Raw genomic sequence first — 27228 nt, forward strand, 5'->3', positions numbered from 1 at the left:
TAGGCGGCGGTATTGTTGAGGCAAAGATACCTGTGCGGATTAATTCATTCGGCTTCCGTACAGCTGCTCATTTCGGGAAGTTTTGGTTTGTTGCTGAGGAGAAGATAAGCTCAGAATATTGTACTCAGGAGTTTGTAATATTAATAATAATGAACCTGAATCACGAGTCGGTTAAAAAGATCCTCTCTAAGGTAAGGGTTGTGTTTGGGGGTAGTTTTCTGAATAACAGGTCTGAAATGTAAAAAGAAATATGTTAATAACACTTGGCTTTAGTATAAATAACCTGCACAGACCGGTCAGACCTGATGACAGTGTAAAGTCAGCTGGGTGTTGACATATTATCTGATTTCTTTTAACAGTACAAGTTTCGCGATGTCGCTATTGAGGAACTACAGAAAGTTTACCGAATGTATCCTGATATGAAAGCTGTAGCTGATACTTACAGTGAGTAATAAAACAATCACACTCTCACGTGACTGCAGGACTGGCTTTAGTGGGCGTGGTCTCAGGGCTTAAAAAAGTGACGTCACGCCCTGGCTGTCTGGGATTTCCTCCTGGTCATTATCACCCGCTTTCAGTTCCTCCATCATTTAATGCATGTTTAGGAATGATTATTGTGGGTTCAGTTGCCAATTGGTTACATTGATCACTTGGTTACATTTATGACAGATCAGGTAGTTACTCGTTACACAAGATCCATCAGTTCACAAGTTTAATGTCAAACACAGTCATGGACAATTTTGTATCTCCAATTCACTTAACTTGCATGTCTCTGGACTGTGGGAGGAAACCGGAGCTCCCGGAGGAAACCCACGCAGACACAGGGAGAACATGCAAACTCCACACAGAAAAGACCCAGACCGCCCCACCTGGGGATAGAACCCAAAATCTTCTTGCTGTGACGGGACAGTGCTACCCACAAAGCCACCGTGCCGCCCTCATCGTGATGAAAACAAACAAACAAACAATAAACAACACTGTTCAGGTTTTAATTTAAGTTTACAGACTGTCTGAGACATCAACAACACAGTGACCAGGTCTAGAATATACTGTTTTACATGTAGAAGTAATTGTTTGCACATTGTAAACCACTTCAAAGTAAAGAAGCATACTTTTACTCAGGTAAAATTCCAATCCAATTTTCCATTAGAGCTCTAAGTGTAGTTACAGTTAGAACCTCAGCCCCTATTGCTATAATCTTACTTAATCAGTTGTTCTCAACTGTAAAATTACAACTGTAACTGGATAAATGTATCTGCTAAAGCTAAAGTATATGTGTATCAGTCTTTATTACAAACAGTGGCAGGTTTACAATACAGATAGAATAACAGTTAAATAAGTTAAGATAGACAAAGAAATGAATGAAATGCCTGTAATTGTATTGGTTATATTGCAGCAGTCTGGGTTGTTAATCGGGAAGTCTTAAACAAATCTACTCAATAATAAACCACAACATTATGTGCATGGATTTGTGCTGCACAAAACACACATGGTTTAAAAACATGATGGAAGGTGAAATAACACAATTAGTTTCCTAGTATTAATTGAAATATCCAATCCATTGAAACTACAGGTTTTTAATAGGGCATTTTTTTGTACATTTTCATTAGTTTGTCACAGTTTAATGTTCCCAGTTGCTATAAAAGTGGTTGTTTAAATGTGCTAGTAAAATCATAAAATCTCTAATTGACATAATCTGTTTCAGAAAACGTGAGGATTGTTTTCATATTTGTTCATTTTTTTTTTTTCTATTTTGCATTTTATCCTATTCTTCTTCCAATTTAGCGTAGTCAATCTGCTGCTAGGGACCCCTAGTGGTGCCCAAGGAGGGGGTGACTTGACTGACACACACAGGGTTAAGGGCCTTGCTCAGGGCCTTGCTCAGGGGCCCAACGGTGGCAACTTGGTTGTGGTGGGGCTTGAACCGGCAACCTTCTGATTACTAGTCCCGTACCTTAACCACTGAGCTATCACTGCCCTGCACTTCGATGTGTGCGCAGTCTACTGATCCCTTCTTATACACCCACATGCGTGCAGAGAGCCACGCCCCGACCTCTGCACTCCCCACTCCTGTGCAGGTGCCCTGGGCAACCAAACCTGGGTTTTTCTTCACAGCCCCACTCCTCCCCAATCCGGTTATTTCCCATCTTAGCAGACTGGAGGCCAATTTGTCTACTGCAGACATTAGCCAGTTATGCCTGCTAGAGGGAGCTTAGCCAACTGGTAGCAGAGCCGAGACTCGAACCTGGAAGTTCAGAATCTCGGTGCTGGTGTGCTAGCAACTTATCACGCTGCGCCACCTGAGCACCTTCATATTTTTATTTTAATAAATGAATTATTATATATGATGTTGGCTTTAATAAAATTGGAAAGAAAATTACAAAAAGTTCAAGATGACACAATGAAATTTATTGTGTTAGGGAATTTACTTTCCCTAAATGTAGTTTTTAAAACCACAACACTAAACAGACTTTCCTCTTACATTAAACTGGATTTACAACTGTGTACAAATAATTGTGTGCTCTTGAAAGAATAGTTTAATCAGACATGTCACTCGAATAAAATAAAAAAAAGTATATAGCATAAAGCACTGACCGTGCATTACATCTTATTACTGTGTTTTCAAATTCATAACTTGTTTGCTGTAATTTGGAGTTAATGACTTTGTTTACTTTTGATTTATTGAAAGCATACAGTGACAGTTCACAAAAGGATCTACTGAAACTGGTGGGCAACGTTCCAGTTAAATACCAAGGTAAGACTTTACAAAATGTTTAAGTTTTATAACATTTGAATCATTGGCAAATGCAAGACGAGTCTTTGTGCTCTTTTTGGTCAGTAGTGGTTTGCACTTACAGATCTTATGGATGTTTATCTTACAGATGCTATTTTTGCCCAGTGCCTTTCTTATTGTGAAATCATGTACACTGACCTTAACTGTGGCTGGTGAGGCCTGCAGTTCTTTAGATGTTCGTCTGGGTTTTTTTGTGACCTGGTTGAGTCATTGATACGTTCTTGAAATGTTGGTAAGCCGACCACTGCTTCAGTTATGGGAAGGTTCATCACTGTTCCAAGTTTTCTCCATTTGTGGATAACAGCATGCACTGTGGTTTGCTGAAGTCCCAGAGCCTTAGAAATGGCTTTGTAGCCCTTTTTAGACTGGGTGATTTTGCATTTGTAGTTTTATCTCTTTAGAACATGGCAACATGTGTTGCTTTTTGAGAACTTCTAGCCCGCTTCACATTGCCAGACAGGTTCTATTTAAGTAATGTTTTGATTTATCAGGCCTGGCAGGAATCACGCCTGGGTGTGGCTAGTGAAATTGAACTCAATTGTTGATTAAATTTGGTTAACTGCTTAATTTAGTAGCCAAGAGGGCAATTACTTTTTAGATTGGACCAGGCTGAGCAGCATTTTTCCTTCAGTTAATGAGATCATCATTCTAAAAAGCATTTTGTGTTTACTTGGGTTATCTTTGTCTAATATTAAAAGTATTTTTGATGGTCTAAATCAAATAAGTGTGACATATGCAACAATAAAAATTGGAAAGAGATAAAATACCTTTTCACAGCACTGTTATACGATATGAATTATGAATGAATACATATATATTTTGTTTCTTTCAGGTCAGTCCTACAATTTGCCCATTCAGTTGTGGCTGTTGGATTCGTTTCCTTTTACACCACCTATATGCCTGCTTCGCCCTACTGCCAGCATGGTGATTAGAGAGGGCAAGCACGTGGATGCCAAGGGCCGAATCCACCTGCCTGCACTGCACAACTGGGACCATGTATGGCACACTACACACTGTGTTTAAACCAGTTAACTTAAGCATCATCTGTATGCTGGCACATACACAAATTTATTTAGAAAACATTATACAGGATTTCTTTGATTAAAGACAAACAATTTTTTTTTTCATTAGTTGGTAATAAATACATTGATCAATTAATTGCAGGTATTTAATTAAAATGGCACACTGTTTAGAATCATGCTGCTATTTATTGTATGTCTTTACCTGGATAAATCTAACTGTTCAGAGATGATGATAAGCCTTAAATTAAATTTTTTAAATTGGTCCATAAATTGTGCAGAAGGTTCTAATAGGTGCCAGTTATTGTAAACATTTATCTCCACTAAAATTGTTTGACATGGCTCCAGACTCTTAAATTATTGCATTTATAGCTTTTATATGCTGTTTTCTCCTTTTTTTGCTTTTACTTAATAATAACAAAAACAAGCATCCTTATTTATTGGTGTTTAAACAATTTTACTAAACGACTAAGAAGCTCATAAAGGGAATGAAATCAGGCCTCTGCCATGCACCATGAGGAACAATAGAAAACAAATGTCTTCTTGTGCTTTGTTATCCTCATTCAGACAGCAGACCATAATTTTCTTTTATAATTAACTTTTAAACTAAAAATCTTTTAATATTTTTAATTTCAGCCCAAGTCCTCTGTAATTGCACTGCTGGAAGAGATGATTGCTAAGTTTGAAAATGATCCACCTCTGGGCATGAAATATACAGTAGATGGGAATGACCCCAATGAGCTGCTTGCACAAGTAAACTCTCATCTAAATATCACTGAAGGTGGGTTTGAATCTAATATGTTCAGTTGTAGAATGTACAATCATGCTTCTGTTTAAGCTAAATCAGTGTTTATAGGACAGCTTATCTTTATTATGAAGTTTAGAATCTATACTCTTTATCCATACTGGCAATTTGTATCTTATTGGTGGTGACGCCAAGTTTTCACTAAACAACTTCATTGTATTTTGTAAATATAAACACATTTACAAATTGGCCCTTGTAACACATTCAAAAAATTTTTTGGACAGAGGCATGATTATCAGTGTATTACATCACCTCTTCTGTTAATAACATGTTTAATCAGTTTAGGAACTGAGGACACTAATTGTTGCAGTTTAGCAAGTGGAATGTTAGCCCATTCTTGCTTGTTACAAGACTTCAGTTGCTCAACAGTCTGTGGAAGCTGTTGTGTAATTCTCCTCTTTTGTGTTGCGTCATACATTTTCGAAAGGAGACAGAACTGGACTGCATTCCAGTCAAGCACACGCACTCTGTGTCTACAAAGCCACACGGTTGTATCGTGTACAGAATGAGGCCGAATTGTCTTGCTAAATTAACCATGAACTTCCCAGGAAAATGTCACTTTGTCAGCATATGTTTCTCTAAAATCCCAATGTATGCCTCTAGGTCTTTACACATATGCAAGCAATTCATGCCATGGGCACTAATGCACCCTCATAGATCATGACAGGTGTTGGCTATATACCTTTCACTGATGACAGTCTGGTCTTATATTAAGAAATGTTCTTTTTACACTGATTGACAATTTTCTTATGAAGATGGTCACAAGGTGATGAGCTGCGATCTGTATTTACAAGCAATGATGATTCCCTCCCCTGTTTATTTATTAGTATATTAACTTAATGTTTTACACTCTTGGTTACAGTAGTTATTCGTTACACAAGATTCATCAGTTCACAAGTTTAATGTCAAACACAGTCATGGACAATTTCGTATCTTCAATTCACCTCACTTGCATGTTTTTGGACTGTGGGAGGAACCGGAGTTCCCAGAGGAAACCCACGCAGACACAGGGAGAACATGCAAACTCCACACAGAAAGGACCCGGACCACCCCACCTGGGGATTGAGCCCTTAAAACAGTACAACTTGAACTTAATTTTATCTTGTTTGTTTTGTAGGTGGAGTTCGACATGATCAGAAAGTAAATAAGGTGTCAGTGATTGGAGGAGGTGATCTGGGAGTGGCTGCTGTGTTGAGTATTTCAGCAAAAGCAAGTAGCCCACATTTTACACCATATTTACACATATGCATATTTACCTTGTAGTGAATTCTTCTTTTTTTATTTCTCAAAGTAAGTCTTAGTGTTTATTTTATGCATGCACTGTCTTATGTCTTTTATTATGTCATTTTTAGGGTGGTGCAGACAAAATTGTTTTGATTGACATAACGGAGAGTTCAACCAAAGGCGGTACAATGGACTTGGAGATTTTCAATTTGCCAAATGTGGAAGTCTCAAAAGGTACATTATCATTCCTGAGATTAAACTTAGTGCTTAATTTTTTTTTACATAATAGTTAAAGCTGAAATGTTTCTAAAGAGTGTTTTTGTTATTGTTACTCCTGATAACTAATTTCATATCGATGAGTAATGAGGAAAAAGCAAGTGGAATATGTGTTCAGGGTGTGAAGATGGCGCTTATTATGCTAGCCCACCGTTAAGATCTGGGTTTGAATCTTAGCAGTGCTATCAGCTGTCTGGACATCTACACAGACATGATTGTTTCTGACTAGGAGGGGGGACGACCAAAGCCCTCTGATTTATTGGCTTCATCTACTTTGCAGTTAGCGGAATATGCAAAAATGGAAACGATTTGTGGAATTTGATAGTGATTAAATCTGTGTATGTGGTAGGTTGTGGCTTAGTGGTTAATGTACTGGACTATTGGTTTTACACAACAGCAGGAAGTTTTGAGCTGTCCATCAAGCAAGGGGGCACGTATTTAACAAAGTACTAAATAGTAAAAGTGCAGCTTTTCCAGGGAATTCTGAACATTAAAAATAAATTCCTTTAATGTACCTAAACCATAAGCTATATAAAGCAGCTGTTTTGGTGCATTACATTACGTTGTCCTTATAATGGGTTTTTTATTTGAATTATTAATTGTATTATTGTGGTTCATAATTAGATTAATTTGAATTTTGACAATAAATAGTATTTGCCACATCAAGCCTACTCGCATTACATAAGCCAGCTGCACAAGACACCCACACAGCAAGAAGGTCCTGGGTTCGATCCCCAGGTGCGGCGGTCCGGGTCCTTTCCCTGTGGGGTTTGCATGTTCTCCCTGTGTCTGTGTGGGTTTCCTCCCACAGTCCAAAGACATGCAAGTGAGGTGAATTGGAGATACATGTTCTCCCTGAGGTGAATTGAAGATGCATGTTCTCCCTGTGTCTGTGTGGGTTTCCTCTGGTAGCTCCGGTTTCCTCCCACAGTCCAAAGACATGCAGGTGAGGTGAATTGGAGATACAAAATTGTCCATGACTGTGTTTAACATTAAACGTGTGAACTGATGAATCTTGTGTAACGAGTAACTATCGTTTCTGTCATGAATGTAACCAAAGTGTGTAAAACATGGTGTTAAAATTCTAATAAATAAATAAATAATAAACTGATTGGAAAGTAGTATAAATGAATACATTTATACTGATATAAATATATATGTGACGTTCTTTTGGATTTGGAAGGTGACTGTAAAATACAAATCATAACTTTAATGCCAAGTGCATGACTGCCTGTTTGTGTGTGATACGTCTTTTGCAGATCTGTCAGCATCAGCAGGCTCCAAAGTGTTGGTGGTCACTGCAAATGCATGGAGTAATGATCAGTCATATGTGAGTGTGGTGCAGACTAACGTGGATCTGTACAGAAGAATTATCCCCAGCCTGGCACGCCTCAGTCCCAACGCAGTGCTGCTCATCGCCTCTCAGCCTGGTCAGTGACACAGTTAGACACCGTTCTTTTTTAGGCTATAACAAAGACTTTGAAAACATACAAGACATTTGAAAACTTCCTTTGCAGCTCCTCCTGTCTAAACTCATTATCCAATGAAGTAACAGTTAAACAGTTTATACACTTGGCTTCTTTAACTTTATTGCTCTATGTGGCCATGACCTAGTGACTAACTAGCCCTAATCCTAATTAACTTTAGCACAGCACAGTGCTAGCATGTAAGCCAGAAGGAGAGCTCACCATCTCATTTTTTTCTCTACAATCTATTTGGCTAATACATTGAGCACCCTCAAGATAAAATATCGACCTCCTTGATTTCGTTTTTCATTTAGTTTTAAATGTGACAATTATGTGCTATGTAAATATTGTTTTATTTTATTAAAAATAATGTGAATTCTGGCACTTATGATCCCCAAGTACAGAACTGAATCCCCTGCATTTCTGTGAATTCACTATACTGGTGAGACATTATGGACAGAAGTGCCACATTAGAAACACTTCTTAATTTATTTAATAATGACATGTAACATACAGTGTATCACAAAAGTGAGTACACCCCTCACATTTCTGCAGATATTTAAGTATATCTTTTCATGGGACAACACTGACAAAATGACACTTTGACACAATGAAAAGTAGTCTGTGTGCAGCTTATATAACAGTGTAAATTTATTCTTCCCTCAAAATAACTCAATATACAGCCATTAATGTCTAAACCACCGGCAACAAAAGTGAGTACACCCCTAAGAGACTACACCCCTAAATGTCCAAATTGAGCACTGCTTGTCATTTTCCCTCCAAAATGTCATGTGATTTGTTAGTGTTACTAGGTCTCAGGTGTGCATAGGGAGCAGGTGTGTTCAATTTAGTAGTACAGCTCTCACACTCTCTCATACTGGTCACTGAAAGTTCCAACATGGCACCTCATGGCAAAGAACTCTCTGAGGATCTTAAAAGACGAATTGTTGCGCTACATGAAGATGGCCAAGGCTACAAGAAGATTGCCAACACCCTGAAACTGAGCTGCAGCACAGTGGCCAAGATCATCCAGCGTTTTAAAAGAGCAGAGTCCACTCAGAACAGACCTCGCGTTGGTCGTCCAAAGAAGCTGAGTGCACGTGCTCAGCGTCACATCCAACTGCTGTCTTTGAAAGATAGGCGCAGGAGTGCTGTCAGCATTGCTGCAGAAATTGAAAAGGTGGGGGGTCAGCCTGTCAGTGCTCAGACCATACGCCGCACACTACATCAAATTGGTCTGCATGGCTGTCACCCCAGAAGGAAGCCTCTTCTGAAGTCTCTACACAAGAAAGCCCGCAAACAGTTTGCTGAAGACATGTCAACAAAGGACATGGATTACTGGAACCATGTCCTATGGTCTGATGAGACCAAGATTAATTTGTTTGGTTCAGATGGTCTCAAGCATGTGTGGCGGCAATCAGGTGAGGAGTACAAAGATAAGTGTGTCATGCCTACAGTCAAGCATGGTGGTGGGAATGCCATGGTCTGGGGCTGCATGAGTGCAGCAGGTGTTGGGGAGTTACATTTCATTGAGGGACACATGAACTCCAATATGTACTGTGAAATACTGAAGCAGAGCATGATCCCCTCCCTCCGGAAACTGGGTCGCAGGGCAGTGTTCCAGCATGATAATGACCCCAAACACACCTCTAAGACAACCACTGCTTTATTGAAGAGGCTGAGGGTAAAGGTGATGGACTGGCCAAGCATGTCTCCAGACCTAAACCCAATAGAACATCTTTGGGGCATCCTCAAGCGGAAGGTGGAGGAGCGTAAAGTCTCGAATATCCGACAGCTCCGTGATGTCGTCATGGAGGAGTGGAAAAGCATTCCAGTGGCAACCTGTGAAGCTCTGGTAAACTCCATGCCCAGGAGAGTTAAGGCAGTTCTGGGAAATAATGGTGGCCACACAAAATATTGACACTTCAGGAACTTTCACTAAGGGGTGTACTCACTTTTGTTGCCGGTGGTTTAGACATTAATGGCTGTATATTGAGTTATTTTGAGGGAAGAATAAATTTACACTGTTATATAAGCTGCACACAGACTACTTTTCATTGTGTCAAAGTGTCATTTTGTCAGTGTTGTCCCATGAAAAGATATACTTAAATATCTGCAGAAATGTGAGGGGTGTACTCACTTTTGTGATACACTGTAACTAATGTTCATGGTTATGTTGATTTTTCTTTGTGCACAGGGGCAGAGTCATGGTGAAATATAATAGTATAATATAATAGTGTATACATGTTTACAGTTTTATTTGTGACTTGTTTTCCTGAAGTAAGAAAAGAACACCTGTATGAGTTTTAAATGTAATACGTGAACTGTTTTTGTTTTTAGTGGACATAATGACCCATGTGGCATGGAGACAGAGTGGCCTGCCACCGACACACGTGATTGGTGCAGGTTGTAACCTGGAATCTGAGAGGCTCACTCACATCATTAACACTGCACTGCTGGCCAACAACATAAACAAACAAGCATGGGTTATTGGAGAACTTTCCGACAACAAGGGTAGGATCAGCTTACATTTTCTCATGCTGTTTTGCTATTTCTGTGACCTGTCTCAAAACCTGTACTATATAGGCAAAAGTATGTGAACACCTGATCGTTATCTTGCTGGACATCCCATTTCAAAACCACTGACATGAATGCTGAGTTTCCACGCTTCTGGGAATTTCAGTCTATTCAGTCAATAGAACATGTGATGTTGGACAAAACGGTCTGACCTGTGCCTACGGTGAATCAAATGAGGTTGAGGTGAGGTCTCAGTGCAGGCACAGTTTTTGCACACCAGTCAAATAATGCACTAATGGATTTTGCTCTGTGCCGGGACCCAGTCATGTAGAAACAGTAAAGTAAACTGTTGCCACAAAGTAGAAAGCATGTAGCATGTTGTTAGCAACTTGATTAATAGCAGGTGTATTCACATAATTTTGATCATATAGTATATATAACCAGAATCAGCCAACCAAGAGGAGATTTAAAAATCATGATTTTTACTTCAGGAGTACTTTTATCACCTAAACTCCTCACAAGTTTAAATAATCGTATAAGCACAGTTGTTAGAATGAGTCCAGCAGAGCCACATGGGTTCTATAAATCTGGGTTTGGTTTTTGTTTTTGGTCAATGTTTATGAGGTGTTTCGCATATTTTTTCATTTACATGTGTGTTTTCTCTGGAGACAATGGGTTACTTCCACTTTCCAAAACATTGTGTGTAAGATCTGTTTATTCCAGTCATGGAATAAATCCACATTGCCAGTCATGTCTGTATGTAGACTCTCAACCGGTTGATGGTACTGCTGGTATTTAAACCCTGTATCCCAGTAATGGTGGGTTAGTGTAATTTACTGCACCACCTGAGCACGGCTATAATGCTGAATCACTGAAATATGTATTAGTATAATTAAATAAAAAAACTAAAAGGCTGACTGTACTGATTAGAAAGTACAGTACAAGTAAAGTAAAGATTCCAAACTACAGGGTGTCCCTAAAGTCTGGACGCATAGGCAAAATGCATATTTTCAATACATTTCAATCAATTTTTTAACAGCATTTTATTTTATTAGAATATTAATCACAGCCACAATCATCTTCTACATGTTTCCACTATTTGTGATTCAATATGTATGTGTGTGTATTTTAGTAAACGTATAGTTAGTTATAATTAGTGATATTCTCTATGTGTCCAGACTTTAGGGACACCCTGTATACATTGGTTCCTCAGATGTCTATACATGACTTCTTGTATTGTAGATATTGCAGGTCGGGGGAGTTTAATGCGTTAACTAACTGGTTAAATTGCCTGGTGTATATGTGCTTCTGTATAGACCTGTTTGATCTGACTCCTTAATTGATATTTTTTATTCTTTTTTAGTTGCTGTATGGAGTAATGTAGGCCATGGTGGGGACAAGCCCCAAGTGTTGGTTCCAGTGTCTAACTCCACAAGGCCACTAATAGACAGGTACGAGGGCTGAGTATTGCACTGCAAGCACATGGATGAGGATGTTGTATAGAAGAAAAATCAGATGCATCTTTAGTGTGTTTATGTGTATTTGTGCAGTGTTTGTAGTATGATAATTAAACTATGATCCACTGATTTACACTCTGTAGGGGGTTAGAGTTGATAAAGGGGAGAGGTCAGAGGTCGTGGTCAGTGGGACTGTCCATCGCTGACATCACACACACTATCCTTACAGACCAGAGAAAAATCCACTCCATCACCACTCTGGCTCAGGTCAGTCACCTTAACCTTCTAACTTCTATACTGGCAAACGGCAGACTGAAAGATTCATTTTTTCTGTGTAGCTTTATTCTAAGCTTTGTGCTACAGTAACATGTAAGCTCTATAATTCTGTTATTGGTTGATTAGGTAACGCATCTATGAAACATTAAATGACAACGTCCAGCGTGTCTCATATGACCAAATATTTGAACACAACCCCCTAATTATTATGTTTGTGTTATATTGTGTTATATTATGTTTGTGATATAAAATAAATTGTGTTTCTAAGTTTTTGGTAACACTACAGGCAAGGTCCGTTCCTGTTCTAGCATACCTGTTGCCTTGTGCACATAGTGAAGTCCATATAGACATGGTTTGGCAAGTTAGGTGTTTAAATCTAGTAGCCTGCTATATGTTATACTCACACTATATGTTATAAAACTTAGAGCGTAGTGGGCAGGGTTACTGCTTCTTTTAATTATTGGATTTCCATGACATTTCAATCGAATTTATACTGAAATATCAAGATCAAACTCATCACAGGCTTACATCTTATTTGAGAGCACTTTTAAATGCATAAGATATTTAAACATCAATTTAAAACAATAGGCATTTAAATAATTAGATTAATTGTAGATTAATCTGTCTGGGAACAACACTGCAAAGAGTTTATCCAATATTGCCATAATTTATTTACAAGCCCCATGATGTAAAATGTTGTAAATTAAGAATTTAGAATCTGTAATTTGTTAATTTTCTTGACTTTTTATTTAACTGATACATTTTCAGATTTCCAGTGTTTTCACTGATCAGTTTATCCCAGCTTTCGCTCCTCTTTCCTCCCACAGTCCAAAGACATGCAAGTGAGGTGAATTGGAGACACTAAATTGTCCATGACTGTGTTTGATATAACCTTGTGTGAACTGATGAATCTTGTGTAATGAGTAACTACCGTTCCTGTCATGAATGTAACCAAAGTGTAAAACATGACGTTAAAATCCTAATAAACAAACAATCCCAGCTTTCACTTATTCAATTATCCCAGCTTTTCTAAGTTTTGCAGGCATCAAATTCTAAATGTGTTTATATTTACATTTACAGTGAAAACACTGTAAATCTTTTTATTTCTACTGTTTCCAGTCAAAAAAAAGATTCAACAGAATTAACAAATCGCAGATTCTTTAAATTTTAAAAACTAGCATTAATTAAAAAAAAATCCAGCTATCATCATTTCATCGTTTACCACTGCTTTATCCTGATCAGGGTCATGGTGGGTCGGTTTCCCCAAAATCACTGGGAACAGTGCAGTAACAAATTCTGGATATAACACCAATCCATTGTGAGGCTTCAGCCACCAGCGTTAACAGCGTAACAAATAAATGCTTGGCAAACGAATAATTAAAATAAATTGATTTTGATGTAAGTAATACCACATGAGCTTATTGTAGTGTGCACCTTTTCTTTTGTTTTCTATTATGCAAGGTTGTGTTGAAACCTAATGTGTGGTTGTTGTTTTTTTAGGGATGGGGAGGCATCGGTTCTGAGGTGTTTTTAAGTTTGCCCTGCGTGCTGGGAGCAAATGGATCCACCCGCCTGGCAGGAACGACTCTCAGCACTGAAGACGATGCCAAACTCAGGGAAAGTGTCACATCTCTTAGCAACTTCTTTAAGCAGCTCAATATATAACCCATTACCTCAAACATTACACTCACATTACCAGCGGAAAGATTCAAAACAACAGTAGCATCATGGTGTTCAGATCATCCAGATTCACATTTTCACTATAAATTCTGCTTAATCACAAGCATGGTGCCTTCTAACAAATCTACTAATGCAAAGCAGCCAAGTACACAATTGCATGTGATGTTTGTGCTAAACTAAAAGTTTTTCTTCCGAAGTGCTTTAACTCCTGTTCCAACAGAACAGTAAGAGAATATGTCAAAAGGAAAAGAATTACAATTAGTGAAGTCATTGCACTCAAATAACATGTGATAGCCTTAATCAGAAGTACTACTTATTACTATTACTACTTATTTTTATATGTAATGTTTAAAACATTGTTAAGCATTTTTTTGCCAGTAGCCTGAACTTTCACAGGTTGGGTGGGTGGTATATGGGTTCTTATGCAATATTTTAAGCACCACAAGGCTATTTTTTGAAACATTTATACATTTTATATTTATTTGCTAAATATAACACATTTGGGGCATGTGTAATGTCCAAGCAGTATAGAACATTTATTTATTTGTATTTGTGTGATTTATTCTGTGTAGAAGTTTTCACTTATAGAATCAACATAAACATGGAATTTGACCAGGAGTGTCAAAACATTTGCATTGACCAGTATGTATGAACCATTAGTTGGTTAAAGCCCCATAAATGGCAAAGCCCCAAAGATACACAATATGCGAAAAAGTATGTGGACACCCCTCCTGATGTTGAGTTAGTAGGATACAGCGAAACCCATTACTAACAGGTGTATAACATCAATTATGTACAATGAATGCATTGCTTCCAATGTTATAGCTACAATTTTGGTCTTATGGTCATTTCTTTTAGCATGGCTGTGCTGTGGCTTGCTTAAAGCAAGGTCCATAAAGATGTAATATAACTATTATGGTGTGGATGAACTTCAATGACCTGCGAATAGCAATGGCCTCATCTCCAGTCAACACTTCTGTAAGGAAGTGCAACATGAATTGCAAGTCGGGCGTTTTTGCCCATTAATCGTTCTTGATGTTACAAATGCTTTTGACCGAATGGACACACATTCTTGCAGGATTTCCAACATTTTGTGGAAAGTCTGCCCAAAACGAATGGAAGAAATAACAACCAAAAAGAGGAAAGGGGTCATGGTTTTGCACCGAGATGTCCAACAAGCTAATATTCAGGTGTCTGGGCAGCATTGTGGCTCGGTGGGTAGCACTGTCGCCTCACAGCAAGAAGGTCCTGCGTTTGATTTCCAGGTAGAGCGGTCCGGGTCCTTTCTGTGTGGGGTTTGCATGTTCTCCCCGTGTCTTTGTGGGTTTACGCCGGGTGCTCCGGTTTCCTCCCACAGTCCAAAGACATGCAAGTGAGGTGAATTGGAGATACCAAATTGTCTGTGACTGAGAAATTACCTGTCCTGTCATGAATGTAACCAAAGTGTGCAAAACATGATGTTAAAATTATAATATATATATATAAAAAAAACAAAATATTCAGGTGTCTACATACCTTTAGCCATATAGTGTAGCTGTTTCGGTCATTGCTCACGACTTTTTATCCGCTTAGTGAATAGTAGACAAATAGCTATACACACCCCGTTACAGTCACTTGGGTTTTTTATCACAACACTTAACTACACGGTCAGTAACCAATAATTGGCCTCAACACTACGATTTATTGGTCGCCATCAAGCAACTCCATTAAAATTTAGCCTGACTTTCGAACATACAAAACGCAACGTTACTTATGAAATAGTACAAAACAATAAAGTATTAATGCAAAACGGTGAAAGAAGGGAGCAGTAGCTAATACGCATGTGTGAACACGCTTTCACTGTGAAGACGCTAGTGATCAATAATCGAAGCCAGACACTTTGAAATTATAGGGTATATGAAGTAATTTAAGTTATGTATGAAATATTTGTTTATAATATTCAACACTTATTAAACTAAATGGGACACGGAGCAGAGGAGAGCTGGACAGCCTGTCGACTGAAATTTGCTCTCCAAAGAAATGGTACAAAAACATTACTTCTCTCATCTGTGTGTAACCTGTTACAGTAACTTAAAGCAAATTGTTACTCTTATATTACAATGTTTAATCACAAAGTTTATTGTGTTGAAGTGAACATACAGCTTAAAGCCCTATTCAGATAGAATTAGCTGATATGTTGACGTATGTCATACAATGTCTACACTATTCCTCTATTCCTCTGCACCTGAATTGCAGTGAATGAAATGACTGTTGATCAGTGTATCAGGTTACCAGTCCTGAAGGGCCACTGTAATGCAGTTTAACATTCTACCTCACCTAACACAGCTGATTTAACTTAGCAATGTCTTTTTATCTACTGATTTTGGTCAGTCTGTTAAAGAAAACAAATCTCAGTAGGGCTTTAGAGTTTAATGCCGCTGGAGATACAAAATTGTCCATGACTGTGTTCGATATGACCTTGTGAACCAATGAATCTTGTGTAATGAGTAACTACCGTTTCTATCATGAATGTAACCAAAGTGTGTAAATAAACAAACATACAATACGCATGCTATTGTTTTGTGAATTTAATATAATACTGATTACTGTAGCTATTATTATAATCACTCCAATAATCAGTCTGTGGGATCCAATTTTTTACCTTTCTTTTTAATGGGATTCTACTTCAGAGAGTATAAGGTCAGGAGTTACACAACACATATCAAATTGACTTTTTACTAGCATCAATTCAGGGACATATTTGGAAGGAATTAAAGAACGTGTGCCGAGGTACGCATTTTGCAAAAGGTGGCATTTACCTGCAAAATAAGTGATAGGACAGATTACCAGGTACACATTAAAAATAGTCTCTAAAAATAGGGCTTAATATTTTTACGTTACATTGTTCTAAAACACTTTTTTGTATCACTATGTGTAACTGTAAACGTCATGTACAATTTTTATTCTACTTTTTTAGCTGTAGTTTTTAAATTGTGTAATATGCAACAGTACTCATGTGTAAATAAAATTGCTGAGGGTTAAATTATTTTCAAATATGGACCATCTGCTGTTTATGTTGTGTTGCATTGTACCAGCTGAAAGGTGTTGATGCCTTAATGTAATAAAATGTTTGTAATAAATTCTCTTTGTTCCACAGTAAAAAAGACACAAAGAAGTTGATTTGTTCAGATTTTTTTTTATAACAATTGTTGAATAGCTTTGCTACAAAAATGTTCTCTGGGTTTTCATGTAAAATTGCTATAAAAAGTTAAAGAGATAAGTTGAGAAACAGCAAATTAAAAAAAGAATACTTAATTTATATAATAAGAGCCAACTTTTTTACATTTAAATATTACTCTCTCTGGCTGACATGTCTCCTGTTTAGACGAGCCTCTCAAATTCCCCCACAAGGGGTTGCTGTTCAGCTGTAGGGTACAAACCTTCTATTTAAGGTCTTCATTTCCATACTACAGGAGTCAGTCACACCCAGTAATTATACATCCTTCAAACATGCACACATAAACACTTGAAACATTTTACACTTTATGTAATATGTTTTAGATGAAACAAAGAAAAATGCTGCATACAGAAACCAATAAAAACCTACACCACTGTAAGTCATGGACCTCACCTAAAATGATTACTTATTAAACACATTTTCTTCTCAGTTTAGTCATTGACAAAATTTGGAAGTGTGATGACCAACACATGAATCCAGTTGTTGCTCCAGGTGCCTCTCATGCAGTGTCAAGTAGTTCAATGTCCTCAGTGATGCCCTGAAATTGGCTGATGATCCTTATTACTTCTGAAAATGTCAGGAAGGGCAATATTTTGGAGAGTGTGTTTACTGTAGACAAACAAGAAATATGACATGATATCTGCATGACTAATACCTTCAAATAGGTGTGCTCAGCTTGCACTGTGTACATACGTGCAGATCAGGTGTGTGTATAAACTGTGTACATAGGTGGCTGCTCATCATCACCAACATTCATATTTACATTAACAAAGAAACTTTATGGGAATAAACACATTCTTTCGCATATAATGGGAGTGGGGTATGCACAAATGTGTCTTTTTTGCTATGAAAAGTACATGTCCCGTTTCTGTTTCTATTTTTGCATATTTAAAAGAAGAATGCTTTTGTCATACATACACACATTTTTTCCGCGAATCCCAGTTTGTTTGGAAAGCTGGGGTCAGAGCGCAGGGTTAAGGGCCTGCTCAAAAGCCCAACAGTGGCTGCATAGCAGAGCCCATATTCGAACCAACAATATTCCGTTTGATAGCCCAAAGCTTGCCCCACTAGGCTACCACTTTATTAAACATTCTACTCGCCTCCATGTGATAAAGTAATTGCTTAGATACTTAACCAACTAATAGACCAGATTTTAAGGACAGCCCTGTTCAAGCAAAACATCACTTAAATAGAACCCCTTTGAACAATGTGAAGTGGTTAAAGGAGCACATCAAACAACACACTATGCTGTTTTTAAAATTAAAAGGTAAACAGTAGTAATTCTTCCAAGAATTTGCCAAAAGCACATCAACTATTTGTTTGGTTCCAAGGGAACCCAAATTAACATCTAAGAAACTGCATGCCTTGCTCGCCTCGCCTCAGATAAAATCAGCATTCATTATTGCATTATTACACCAAGACTCTACATAAACATTTTACTCTTTGAGAGTTCAAAGGTAATAAAAAACTGTTAACCAACAGGGATATTAAGTTGTTTTTGTCAAATGTAAAAAATGACCAGTGCTTTAATTGTGCAGCGGTATATTACACTATCCAACCAGTGCTAAGGTGCAGGTTAGAATCTCAGCAATGCTATTGACTAACCGGGTGTCTACCAGGAACCATGACATTTGTTCTCTTAACAGAATCATAAAGGTTATGTAGCAAGGATGATTTAGAGCACATGAGCAAGTCCAGCTTGGAATGACAAAATTAGGGTTATTTTAAATGTACTAGAACACTTTAAGGATGTAACAGTGGACAGTGGGTCAGATAGTTTCAATCCTAAATAAGTGTGACATGTAAAATAGAAGAAATCAGAAAGGGGAAAGATAATTTTTACAACACTTTACACCAGTGTTACAGCACCAATACTCCTTATGTTTACACCAGCAGCAACTTACACTTCTCTCTAAGGGAATATTTGACATATTAGTGGATTATTTACCTTTTCATAATGAACCAACAATTTTTGTATTACAAATTTCTGGTTGAAATCAAACTCTCCTCAACTTTCTTACATTGCTCATCATACCACTGCTAATCGCTAAACCTCCAGCATAAATCACCAGCTTTCAGTGACTAACAATGACTGACTTTCAGGTCACTTCGTTGCATAACGTCACTATCAGGATAAACAACAGGTTTGATCATTAATGCTGCTGACAGGAGTGTAAGAAAACAGGCTGCTTTGGTGGTACTGAAGGTAAGAGTGCGTTTGAAGATCGTCTTTTTTTTAACAATTTTTTTAAACAGATAGTCAATTAGTAGGTTGACTGTTGACTGAATGTGTTTATACAAGCACACCAATGTTGCCCCAAATCCACACTGATTTCAGCACCAATTATTTCATTCATGAAATCATAAACGTGGATTATTTTAGTAAAAGGTCTATGTACACACTTTTATACAGTATAATACTGATATTCTGATAAATTACTTTGCTAAAAGCAACAAAACTAACCAAATGCATACAAGAACAATAACGTAACTGCTGTTTCACAAACACACGCACAACATTAAATAACACTATAAACACACATCAAATGAACATATTACATATTGTGATTAAAACATAACAGTATGGCGTGACATTTACAAATCCTGATCAGAGAGAAGGGACCCAGCCTTTGTTTCTTTTTTTATTGCAGTGGCACAAAGGAAAAGTGCAAAGTTTCCTGTGCTAAAAGGTCACTTGCTTTGGCGGCTAGCAATTCGGCACACGCATCCTGTTGAAGTCTGACTGGGCACACAAAGGAGCGCGTCCAGAGGAAAGTGCTGCGGGCTTTACTGGCACTTTGGGATACTGCGTTTGATTCCTGTAAGTGCCCTGGATGTGCTCGGCCCGAATGGATCTAACGGAGAGCACAGGGGAGTCTGCAAACTCAGATGGGGGCTGAGGTAAGGTGCAGTCTGGTGTCACCCAGTTGTTAGTGGCTGGGTATTCCTGTGCTTGAGTCAGTTCTTGCCTGGCGTAGGCACATTTCTTTGGCGGAAGAGCTGGTGCTGATTCGGGAATGTAAAAAAAACTAGGCGGAGGAGGCCAGTGCTGAGCAGAACGGCTGGCATCTTTTTCCGGCTCTTTCTCCCCGATAGACTCTTCCTCTTCAGACAAGTTGTCATAATGAGAAGGCCGCCGACAGCTGGGGGACCCGGGCATGTAGAAATTAACAGGGAACTTTTCAAGCTGCCTCGGTGCTCTGTATGAGGACGGCGAGCATGATGGATCATTCTGAATAAGAAGCAGCTGAGTAGTTGCTGGTGGGGACGAGTCCTCCAAAGTGGAAAGATCAATCCCAGACTCTGGGTCGAGGTAGGGCAGAGGTGGTGGAGGCAGTTCAGGGAGGTTTAAAGAGTGCACACTGGATTGATCGTTCTCAGAGGGTTGGTATGGAGGCGGCCATCCGCCCGACTCGGCGAGGAAGCCAGACTCTCCTGAGGGTGGTGAATCGGAAGTGCTGTCCGGTAAGACAGAATGGCATGTGGAGGGAAGAACCAGCCTCTCCTCCGCTGAATTTTTAGCTCCAGGTTTTGGGGATGGAACAGGCGGAACTGCTCGCAGTGGTTTGATCTGTGGTAACACTGGAGTGGCTGGAGGTTTAGGTGGAGTCTGATTCTGTGTGACGGGCTCCGGTATGTGTGGGAGAGCTGGAGAGCTTTGGTGAACGTCTTCAGCTAGCTGGACAGTGTTTACTGGGGTTAGCTGGAGTGGAAGCTCAACACCTAGAGGCTTCATTGGGAGCTCATCAGCTTTTGCTGGAAAAAAAAAAAAACAATTACTGCTTACTTTAACACCTTCTATCAAATCTATTAAAATGTTTTAAAATACCAAAAGTATGTGGACACCTGATGAATTTATTAATTTATTTGATTTATTAATATTGAGTTGACCCCGACCCCATTTGCAGCTATAAAATCACTTCACTCTTAAGAAAGTGCTTTCCCCAATTTCAGTTTCAGAGATGTCTGCAGGAATTTGTGCCCAATCAGTTAATAAAACATTTGTGAAGTCAAACACTGATGTAAAAAAGGAAGGCTAGGTTTGCACTCACAGGTCCAATTCATCCTAAAGACCACAGAAGTTTCCTCCTTCCAAACTTGTGAAATGGTCTTTAAGGACCTCACATTGTGCACAGAGGAATAATCATGCCAAAACAAAGAAGGACCTTCCCCAACTGTTGCCCCCAATTCAGAAGCATATAATTTATATGCTTTATATAACTTTATATAACTGATTGCTCTGTTAGCAATGGATGTTGCTGAAACACCCTAACCCAATAATTAGTATGAGTGTCCAAATACTTTTGGCCATTTAGTATATATTGTATTATTAAAAAGTCAATGCAAGGCAGGCCTAAAGAAATAGTTTAATGTCGAATGAAATGTTATTTGATATATCCATTTCCCTTAAGCCCTTCAATCTTTTTTAAGACCCTTATTGGATTCTTAAACTCTAACATGTTAGAAGGACCATACTAAGCTTTGATGCTTATGCTGGTGCCTTAACATTAAAAGTTGCAAAAGTTTGGACACCACCAGAAAATGTCACATTTATTTAATGTTCTCAGAGAAAATGACTCAACAAATCCTTTACCGTGAACCATTTTAAATATGTTTAAAATATTGTGGTGTGTTATTTTTAGCACTTAACACTTACTGTGTAGTAAAACATGCTGAGGTTTTTTTTTTCCTGTGGAGGATGTGTTAACTAATTATCACATCAAAAAAAATTTTAATCTGACAAGGGATGTTCAATCTTTGGCAGACGTTTGAAAGTGGGAGGCTGGTAACAGTTACTGTACAGTTCTACATAGCAGTTTTAGAGGCAGAAGGGGGAAGCACGGTGGGTAGCACTGTCGCCTCACAACAAGAAGGTACTGGGTTTGATTCTCAGGTGGAGCGTCAAGATCCTTTCTGTGTGGAGTTTGCATGTTCTCCCAGTGTCTGTGTGGGTTTCCCCTAGGTGCTCTGGTTTCCTCCCACAGTCCAAACAAAACATACACTCAGGTTATTTGGAGATACATAATTGCCCCAGGTACGAGTGGGTGTGGGTGTGTTTGCCCAGTGATGTATTGACGACCTGACTAGGGCGTTTCCTACCTTTTTTCCCAGTGAATTTGACCCTGACCAGCAGAGCGATGGTTAAACAGACAAAGAATGAATGAATTAATGTTGTTATAGCAACTCAATATTATTGATTTTTACAGTGCAACCCCTTATTACAACTGTTCCTTTTTTATGGGCAGACCATAAATGTTCCTGGCTTTTAAAAGTTCATTCTGACAAAAGAAAAAAAAAAAAAAACAGCGACTGACTTAGCGTGATACTAGGACTTACGTGCAGGGGGAAGGTCAAGCTTCATTTTTCGTAGCTCAGACATAGCGGCCTGAAGCTGCTCTATGACGGCATCATCGCTCAAGTGAAAGGAAGATGCAATTGATTCCTGCAGAAACTCCCGCAGATCCTCCAAAGGTTTCTTCAACAGTTGCTCTGAGGAAAAAATAACACAACTTAGACAACCACACTGACCTCCTATTTGAATGTCCTGTTCTAATAGCACAAATCTACTGTGAAACTTCCAATTCTTCTTTTTGTTGTTGTTCATAGTATAGGATTTGTATCTAACACATTAAGCATATAAGATAATGAGATGTTAAACTAAAGTGAGTGTAAAAGCATATTTACTTTTGTGGATTTTCAGGGCAGTATAGGCCATAGCAGGTAGAACCTTTTCTCCTTCGAGGATGTAAACGTCCCAAAGCCGCAGAGTCAGTGTGAAGGGTGTCTGTTTGACAAAAACACAGGATAAAGTGGTAAAGGTAGAATCAAAATCATACTCTGTACTCAAATGTGTCTTCTTAGGTTTGGCTGTAAATAATAATAATCTACAGTACATGTACTGTACAATGAATTTTTTTTTTCCCCCACATATCCCACTTTGAGGGGCCAGCCATTGTACAGCGCTCATGTAACCAAGACTGTTAAGGGCCTTGCTCTAGGGCCCAACAGTGGCTTAAAGGCAAGAGCTAGGATTTCAAATCAACTACCTTTCAATTCATGGCCCAAAGCTCTATCCAATTGCTGGGTGTTTCTGGCATGCAGTGGTTAATTCCTTCCAAAAGTGGTATAAATAAATAAAGGAAGTGTTGCACCGGTGACAGGATATTGGACACACGAGGCGAATTTTATAGGGAGCAAAGGCTAACTGCGTGGTCCCATCCTACACATAGTTGCTGTAGCACAACTGACTGAAAAAGTTCATGTTGGCATCACAGCTTTCTGTGTATGTGGCTGTGTAGCTGCAGAGCACAGTGCCCACGCTGACCCCTATCCAATGCTGAAAGCACCTACAATGAGCATGTGAGCATTAAAACTGAACTATAGAGCAATGGAAGAATGTAGTCAGGTCTGATGAATCATGTTTACTTTGACATTATGTAGACAGCTAGCTGTGTGTGTGTGTGTTGCTTGCCTGGGGAACACATGGCACCAAGATGCACTGTGGGAAGAAGTTGAGCCAGCGAAGGCATATCATGTTCCGGGCAATGTTCTGCTGGATAACCTTTGATCCTGGCATTTATATGGATGATACATTGACTTTAACTGCCTGCCATCTGTCTAATCAGGCAGTGGCCTGACACTGCAAAAATGGTTCATGAATTATTTGAGGAACAAGTTCAAGGTGTTGACTTGGCCTCCAAATTCCCCAGATCTCAGTTTGATAAGATAAGATAAGAAATTCGAGTAAATAAATAGAGTACAGTAAATAGAGTAAATAAAATATAGTAGAATAAAATAAAAAATAAGGAAATTATAGAAAAAATTAGCTATGCTATGCAATTACTATAATATAACAGTATGGTAATTACAACAATATAATTAAAACACTATATATTATATATGTAAATATATCAAGCAACACATGAATAAGCCTTGTGTGCCCAAGATCCTGTCGCTGATGCAACAGTTGTTGTTTATTTATAACACCCAGGGCCTTTTTGATGTGAGGAGACAGCACTACCCACTGTCACAGTGCCACTCTTGTGTGAAACAAATTTTAAACATATATACAAAGCTCAATACAATTACATTGTATAATATAATTATTATGTAATTATTTTAATTCAAATTACCTACTTTAATTAAAACTACATTTTTTCTTGCTGATTACTTAGCAAGAAAGTCAAAGGTCAGTAAAAGTTTAGTAGTCAAGGTACTGCACTGGCAGTCAGAAGGTTTCTGGTTCAAGCCGTACCACCACCAAGATGCCCATGTTGATCATCTAAGCAAGGCTCTTAACCCTGAATTGCTTGCACTGTATCAGTAGCAACTGTAAGTCGCTTCGGATAAAAGTGGCTGCTAAATGTCATAAATGTAAGATTAGATGTTCTAATATTTTTGGGATCAGAGTAGTTAAAGGAAAAAAAAACAAGAATAGCAGTTAAATGTGGACAGCTTTTATATGCTCATGAGAACTAAAAACTTGATAGTACAGGGCCAACACAGCAATGTCAAATTGTTATTATTACATTCAAGAAAACCAACAGTAACCCAAATGTCTAAAAATTCTAAAACCTAAAAGCGTAGATTTCCTTACCCTGTCTATAAAGCACTGCAGGAACCACTTGGTTGTGTATATACCAGTAGTCATCTGCTCCTTATCCTATAGAGAAGAAAGACAGGAATAATGGTCACACATTGTTTTATATGGCTCATTGTTTTATAGTTTTGGTGTAAGAAAACAAGTTGGGGTGTAGGTGGGGGACTTACTAAGTGTTTCTTGAGCTTTGGTAGAAGTTTAGCCAGTATCTGGTCATGATGAGCCTGAAAACGGTGCAGTTTGGGAAAGCCAGGGATGAAGAATCCTGAGAGTGATCATATGGAATAAGATAACCAGAGACATAAAATAAATACCACTTAATAAAAACCTATAAAATAAATCACAAATCACAGCAATCATTTAGTTATTAAACAGTATCTTCAGAAATAAGGTTTGTTGGATTATTTTCAAATGACCTTCTTAAATTTCTCATTATATAATTGTTTGTTTGGCCTATTTTTAGGTCAGATTAGTCACTCGGACTAGATGTACTTGGTCTAGAAGTTTCTTATTAGCAGTTTGATAACTGCCAGACTGTTAGCTAGGAATGTCCAAATCCATTTTTACCATGAATCCAATCCATATATTTTAATAGTAGGTATTTGCCAAAACCAGATACTTAATATTGAATATGGTTTAATTTATTCTGACCCTTTGGCTGACTTCTAACTATAACTCATGTATAGTGCACACTACGTCTTTATAGAGCTGATTTTAAGTCACTGATTTTTTGAGTAGCCCTCCCAAATCAGTGACTAAATGTAATGTCTAGTTGTCATCACTGATCAGTGTGAGCAGTTTAGTCACAAATCAGTCGCTAGAACAATGCTAGAGTGTAGCATGGAATTCAATTGCAATAACACCAACAATGTCATTTTAGTTAATTTAGTAAGTAATATGAGTTTTGGGATCATGGCCTCTGCACCACAGCTTCATACTAGTGATGGGCCGATCCACAGTTTTTCGGTTCCGATCCGATACACAACTGCCGATACCAATACTGATACCGATACTTTAATATTATTATGATTGTTATTGTGTTAAGGGTTACATTATGAGGCTGAAACCACACAGAACATCATATTAAAAGAGCAAAAAAAATAACATGATCTTTTGCATTTGTTTTCTCTGTTATGTTTTTATTAATTCTCTATTCTTGCAATGCATTTTAGCATGTTTTTCGAAAGCATTAGCAAGTAGGGATGTCCCGATCACGTTTTTTTGTTCCCGATACCGATCCCGATTATTAATTTTGATCCCGATCCGATACCGAGTCTCAAACCGATACTTGTATTTTCTAGATATTGTCTAGATAAGAACTAGATAATACTGTTCACACAGTGCACGCTTCAAGTACATCACAGTTATTCAAATTAATCCAATGTCCATGTTTAACAACTGAATAGCTCTGCAGTGCTGTAGGGAAAAATGCTGCATCCAAGCTATTGCTTAATGTTTTGTATTTTTACAAAATCAATCAAAATGAGTGAGATAATTACAGTTTTACTTTAAACTTTACATTCGAAGAAAAAAAATCTGTTTAATGCAGTGATACACTAAAAATGAACAGAAATCTGTGTAGCAGCTTAACTTGAATATAAGAAAATAAGTTACTTAAAAGCATTACAGTAAAACCTGAATACCAAAATAAAATTGAAAGGCTCTTTTGTTATGAAGGAAAGCCAGTTTTTAAAGTGCTTGTATTGTAAGGGTTTGATGGACGTTTCTATGCGAAGTGAATGTGTTTTCCATAGTGCATGGAAATAGCGTGCTTGACTCTAGCTGTCCGCTATTCGGTACCGTAACAGAAGAAGTTAATAAAGTGTTAAATGCTCCCGACAATATGTGAATATACCGTGTATTTATTTCTTTATTAAACGAGTGCATCACTACATTGTTTTGTAAACCGGAGTGATCCTTGACTCACACACCATATAAACAGTAAAATTCTACAGTAATGAACGCAGCTCTGCTCCCACCGCCTCGTGAAACGCTCACATTGCAGACATTACACTTCACTGTTGGACTTGTTTCACTTTCCAATTTAAAGTATTTCCACACAGCGGACATGCTGATGTAAAACAAAAGATCGGGATTACGATCGGGTTTAGTAAAGCCGATTCCGATCAGTTAAAAAATGCCTTGATCGGCCCCGATCCCGATCTTTGAGATCGGATCGGGACATCCCTATTAGCGAGTCTGCTGCCTTGTGGTGTTTTCCTGTCCCGCTAGCATGAACTCCTGGTACTCTTTAATGTGAAACTTCTGCAGGTGCTTGATTAAATCAGTTGTGTTATATGACGAAACCTTACTTTTACCCCTTGACACACTAGCTTTGCACACATTGCAAGTAGCTGTTTTGCTTTTCTGCGTTTCCAGACTAAAATATTTCCATACAAAGGACATTTTAGTAAAATAAGCAGCTAATGTTATTTTTTCCCCGTTTCTGACTGAAGTTCTCACGGGTTCATGGTAAGATGTGTAATGGAACTTACATCTGGGACGTGCCTCATGTTACACTATGTTAATGGGTTTATGGTCCAGCACAAGATGCGGACTGGCATTTGGATCGGTAAGTAGATCGGCCCGTCCGTCAGATATCTGATCTGTATATGGCATCAATATCGGACCTGATAACGATCCGGGATCGGATCGGGCCCGTCTCCACTTCATACGTGATTATTGTGATGCAGTGAGATTAAAAAAAATATACCAAATGTTTTATGCTTAAGTATAACATGTTGAACATATACCCCAACCATTAAAGGTATATTCAAAGTTTTAATGACTGATAAAAGCCTGAAAAAAAGCACTGAAAAAAGAATGCTAACAGTTAGTGATGTTAGTGGGTTGCAAGCAAGGAAGCCAGGACTGGGTTTAATCTTTTTTTTTTTATT

General features: G+C 38.2%; 2 protein-coding genes across 2 annotated transcripts in view; one reads left to right on the plus strand and one right to left on the minus strand.

Annotated features, from left to right (window-relative positions):
* Positions 1-149: 149 nt before the first annotated feature.
* uevld (UEV and lactate/malate dehyrogenase domains) lies at positions 150-13616 on the plus strand. Its single transcript, XM_063001378.1, has 12 exons — positions 150-191; positions 360-444; positions 2690-2755; positions 3627-3790; positions 4450-4594; positions 5736-5827; positions 5971-6076; positions 7378-7548; positions 9925-10098; positions 11465-11552; positions 11702-11825; positions 13335-13616. The coding sequence occupies exons 1-12, from the start codon at positions 150-152 to the stop codon at positions 13497-13499; spliced, it is 1422 nt and encodes a 473-aa protein (XP_062857448.1). The 3' UTR covers positions 13500-13616.
* Positions 13617-16669: 3053 nt separating this feature from the next.
* si:dkeyp-19e1.3 (USP6 N-terminal-like protein) overlaps positions 16670-27228 on the minus strand; it is a 33684-nt gene continuing 23125 nt past the window's right edge. The window contains exons 10-14 of the mRNA XM_062990976.1: positions 24502-24596; positions 24329-24394; positions 22417-22516; positions 22069-22221; positions 16670-20487 (exon numbers count right to left, since the gene is read on the minus strand). Coding sequence (XP_062847046.1) covers positions 19439-20487; positions 22069-22221; positions 22417-22516; positions 24329-24394; positions 24502-24596 — 1463 coding nt within the window. The 3' untranslated portion in view covers positions 16670-19438. The remainder of the gene's footprint in view (positions 20488-22068; positions 22222-22416; positions 22517-24328; positions 24395-24501; positions 24597-27228) is intronic.

This window comes from Trichomycterus rosablanca, chromosome 1 (assembly GCF_030014385.1).
Source record: "Trichomycterus rosablanca isolate fTriRos1 chromosome 1, fTriRos1.hap1, whole genome shotgun sequence".
Lineage (NCBI taxonomy): Eukaryota > Metazoa > Chordata > Actinopteri > Siluriformes > Trichomycteridae > Trichomycterus > Trichomycterus rosablanca.

What these genes read in the sequence shown, in the direction of transcription:
- uevld (XM_063001378.1), top strand. Translation starts at nt 150, where the DNA reads ATGAACCTGAATCACGAGTCGGTTAAAAAGATCCTCTCTAAG. An exon ending in AGCTGTAGCTGATACTTACA is followed by an intron (nt 445 to 2,689) that starts GTGAGTAATAAA and finishes ATTTATTGAAAG; the next exon opens with CATACAGTGACAGTTCACAA. An exon ending in CACTGCACAACTGGGACCAT is followed by an intron (nt 3,791 to 4,449) that starts GTATGGCACACT and finishes TTTTAATTTCAG; the next exon opens with CCCAAGTCCTCTGTAATTGC.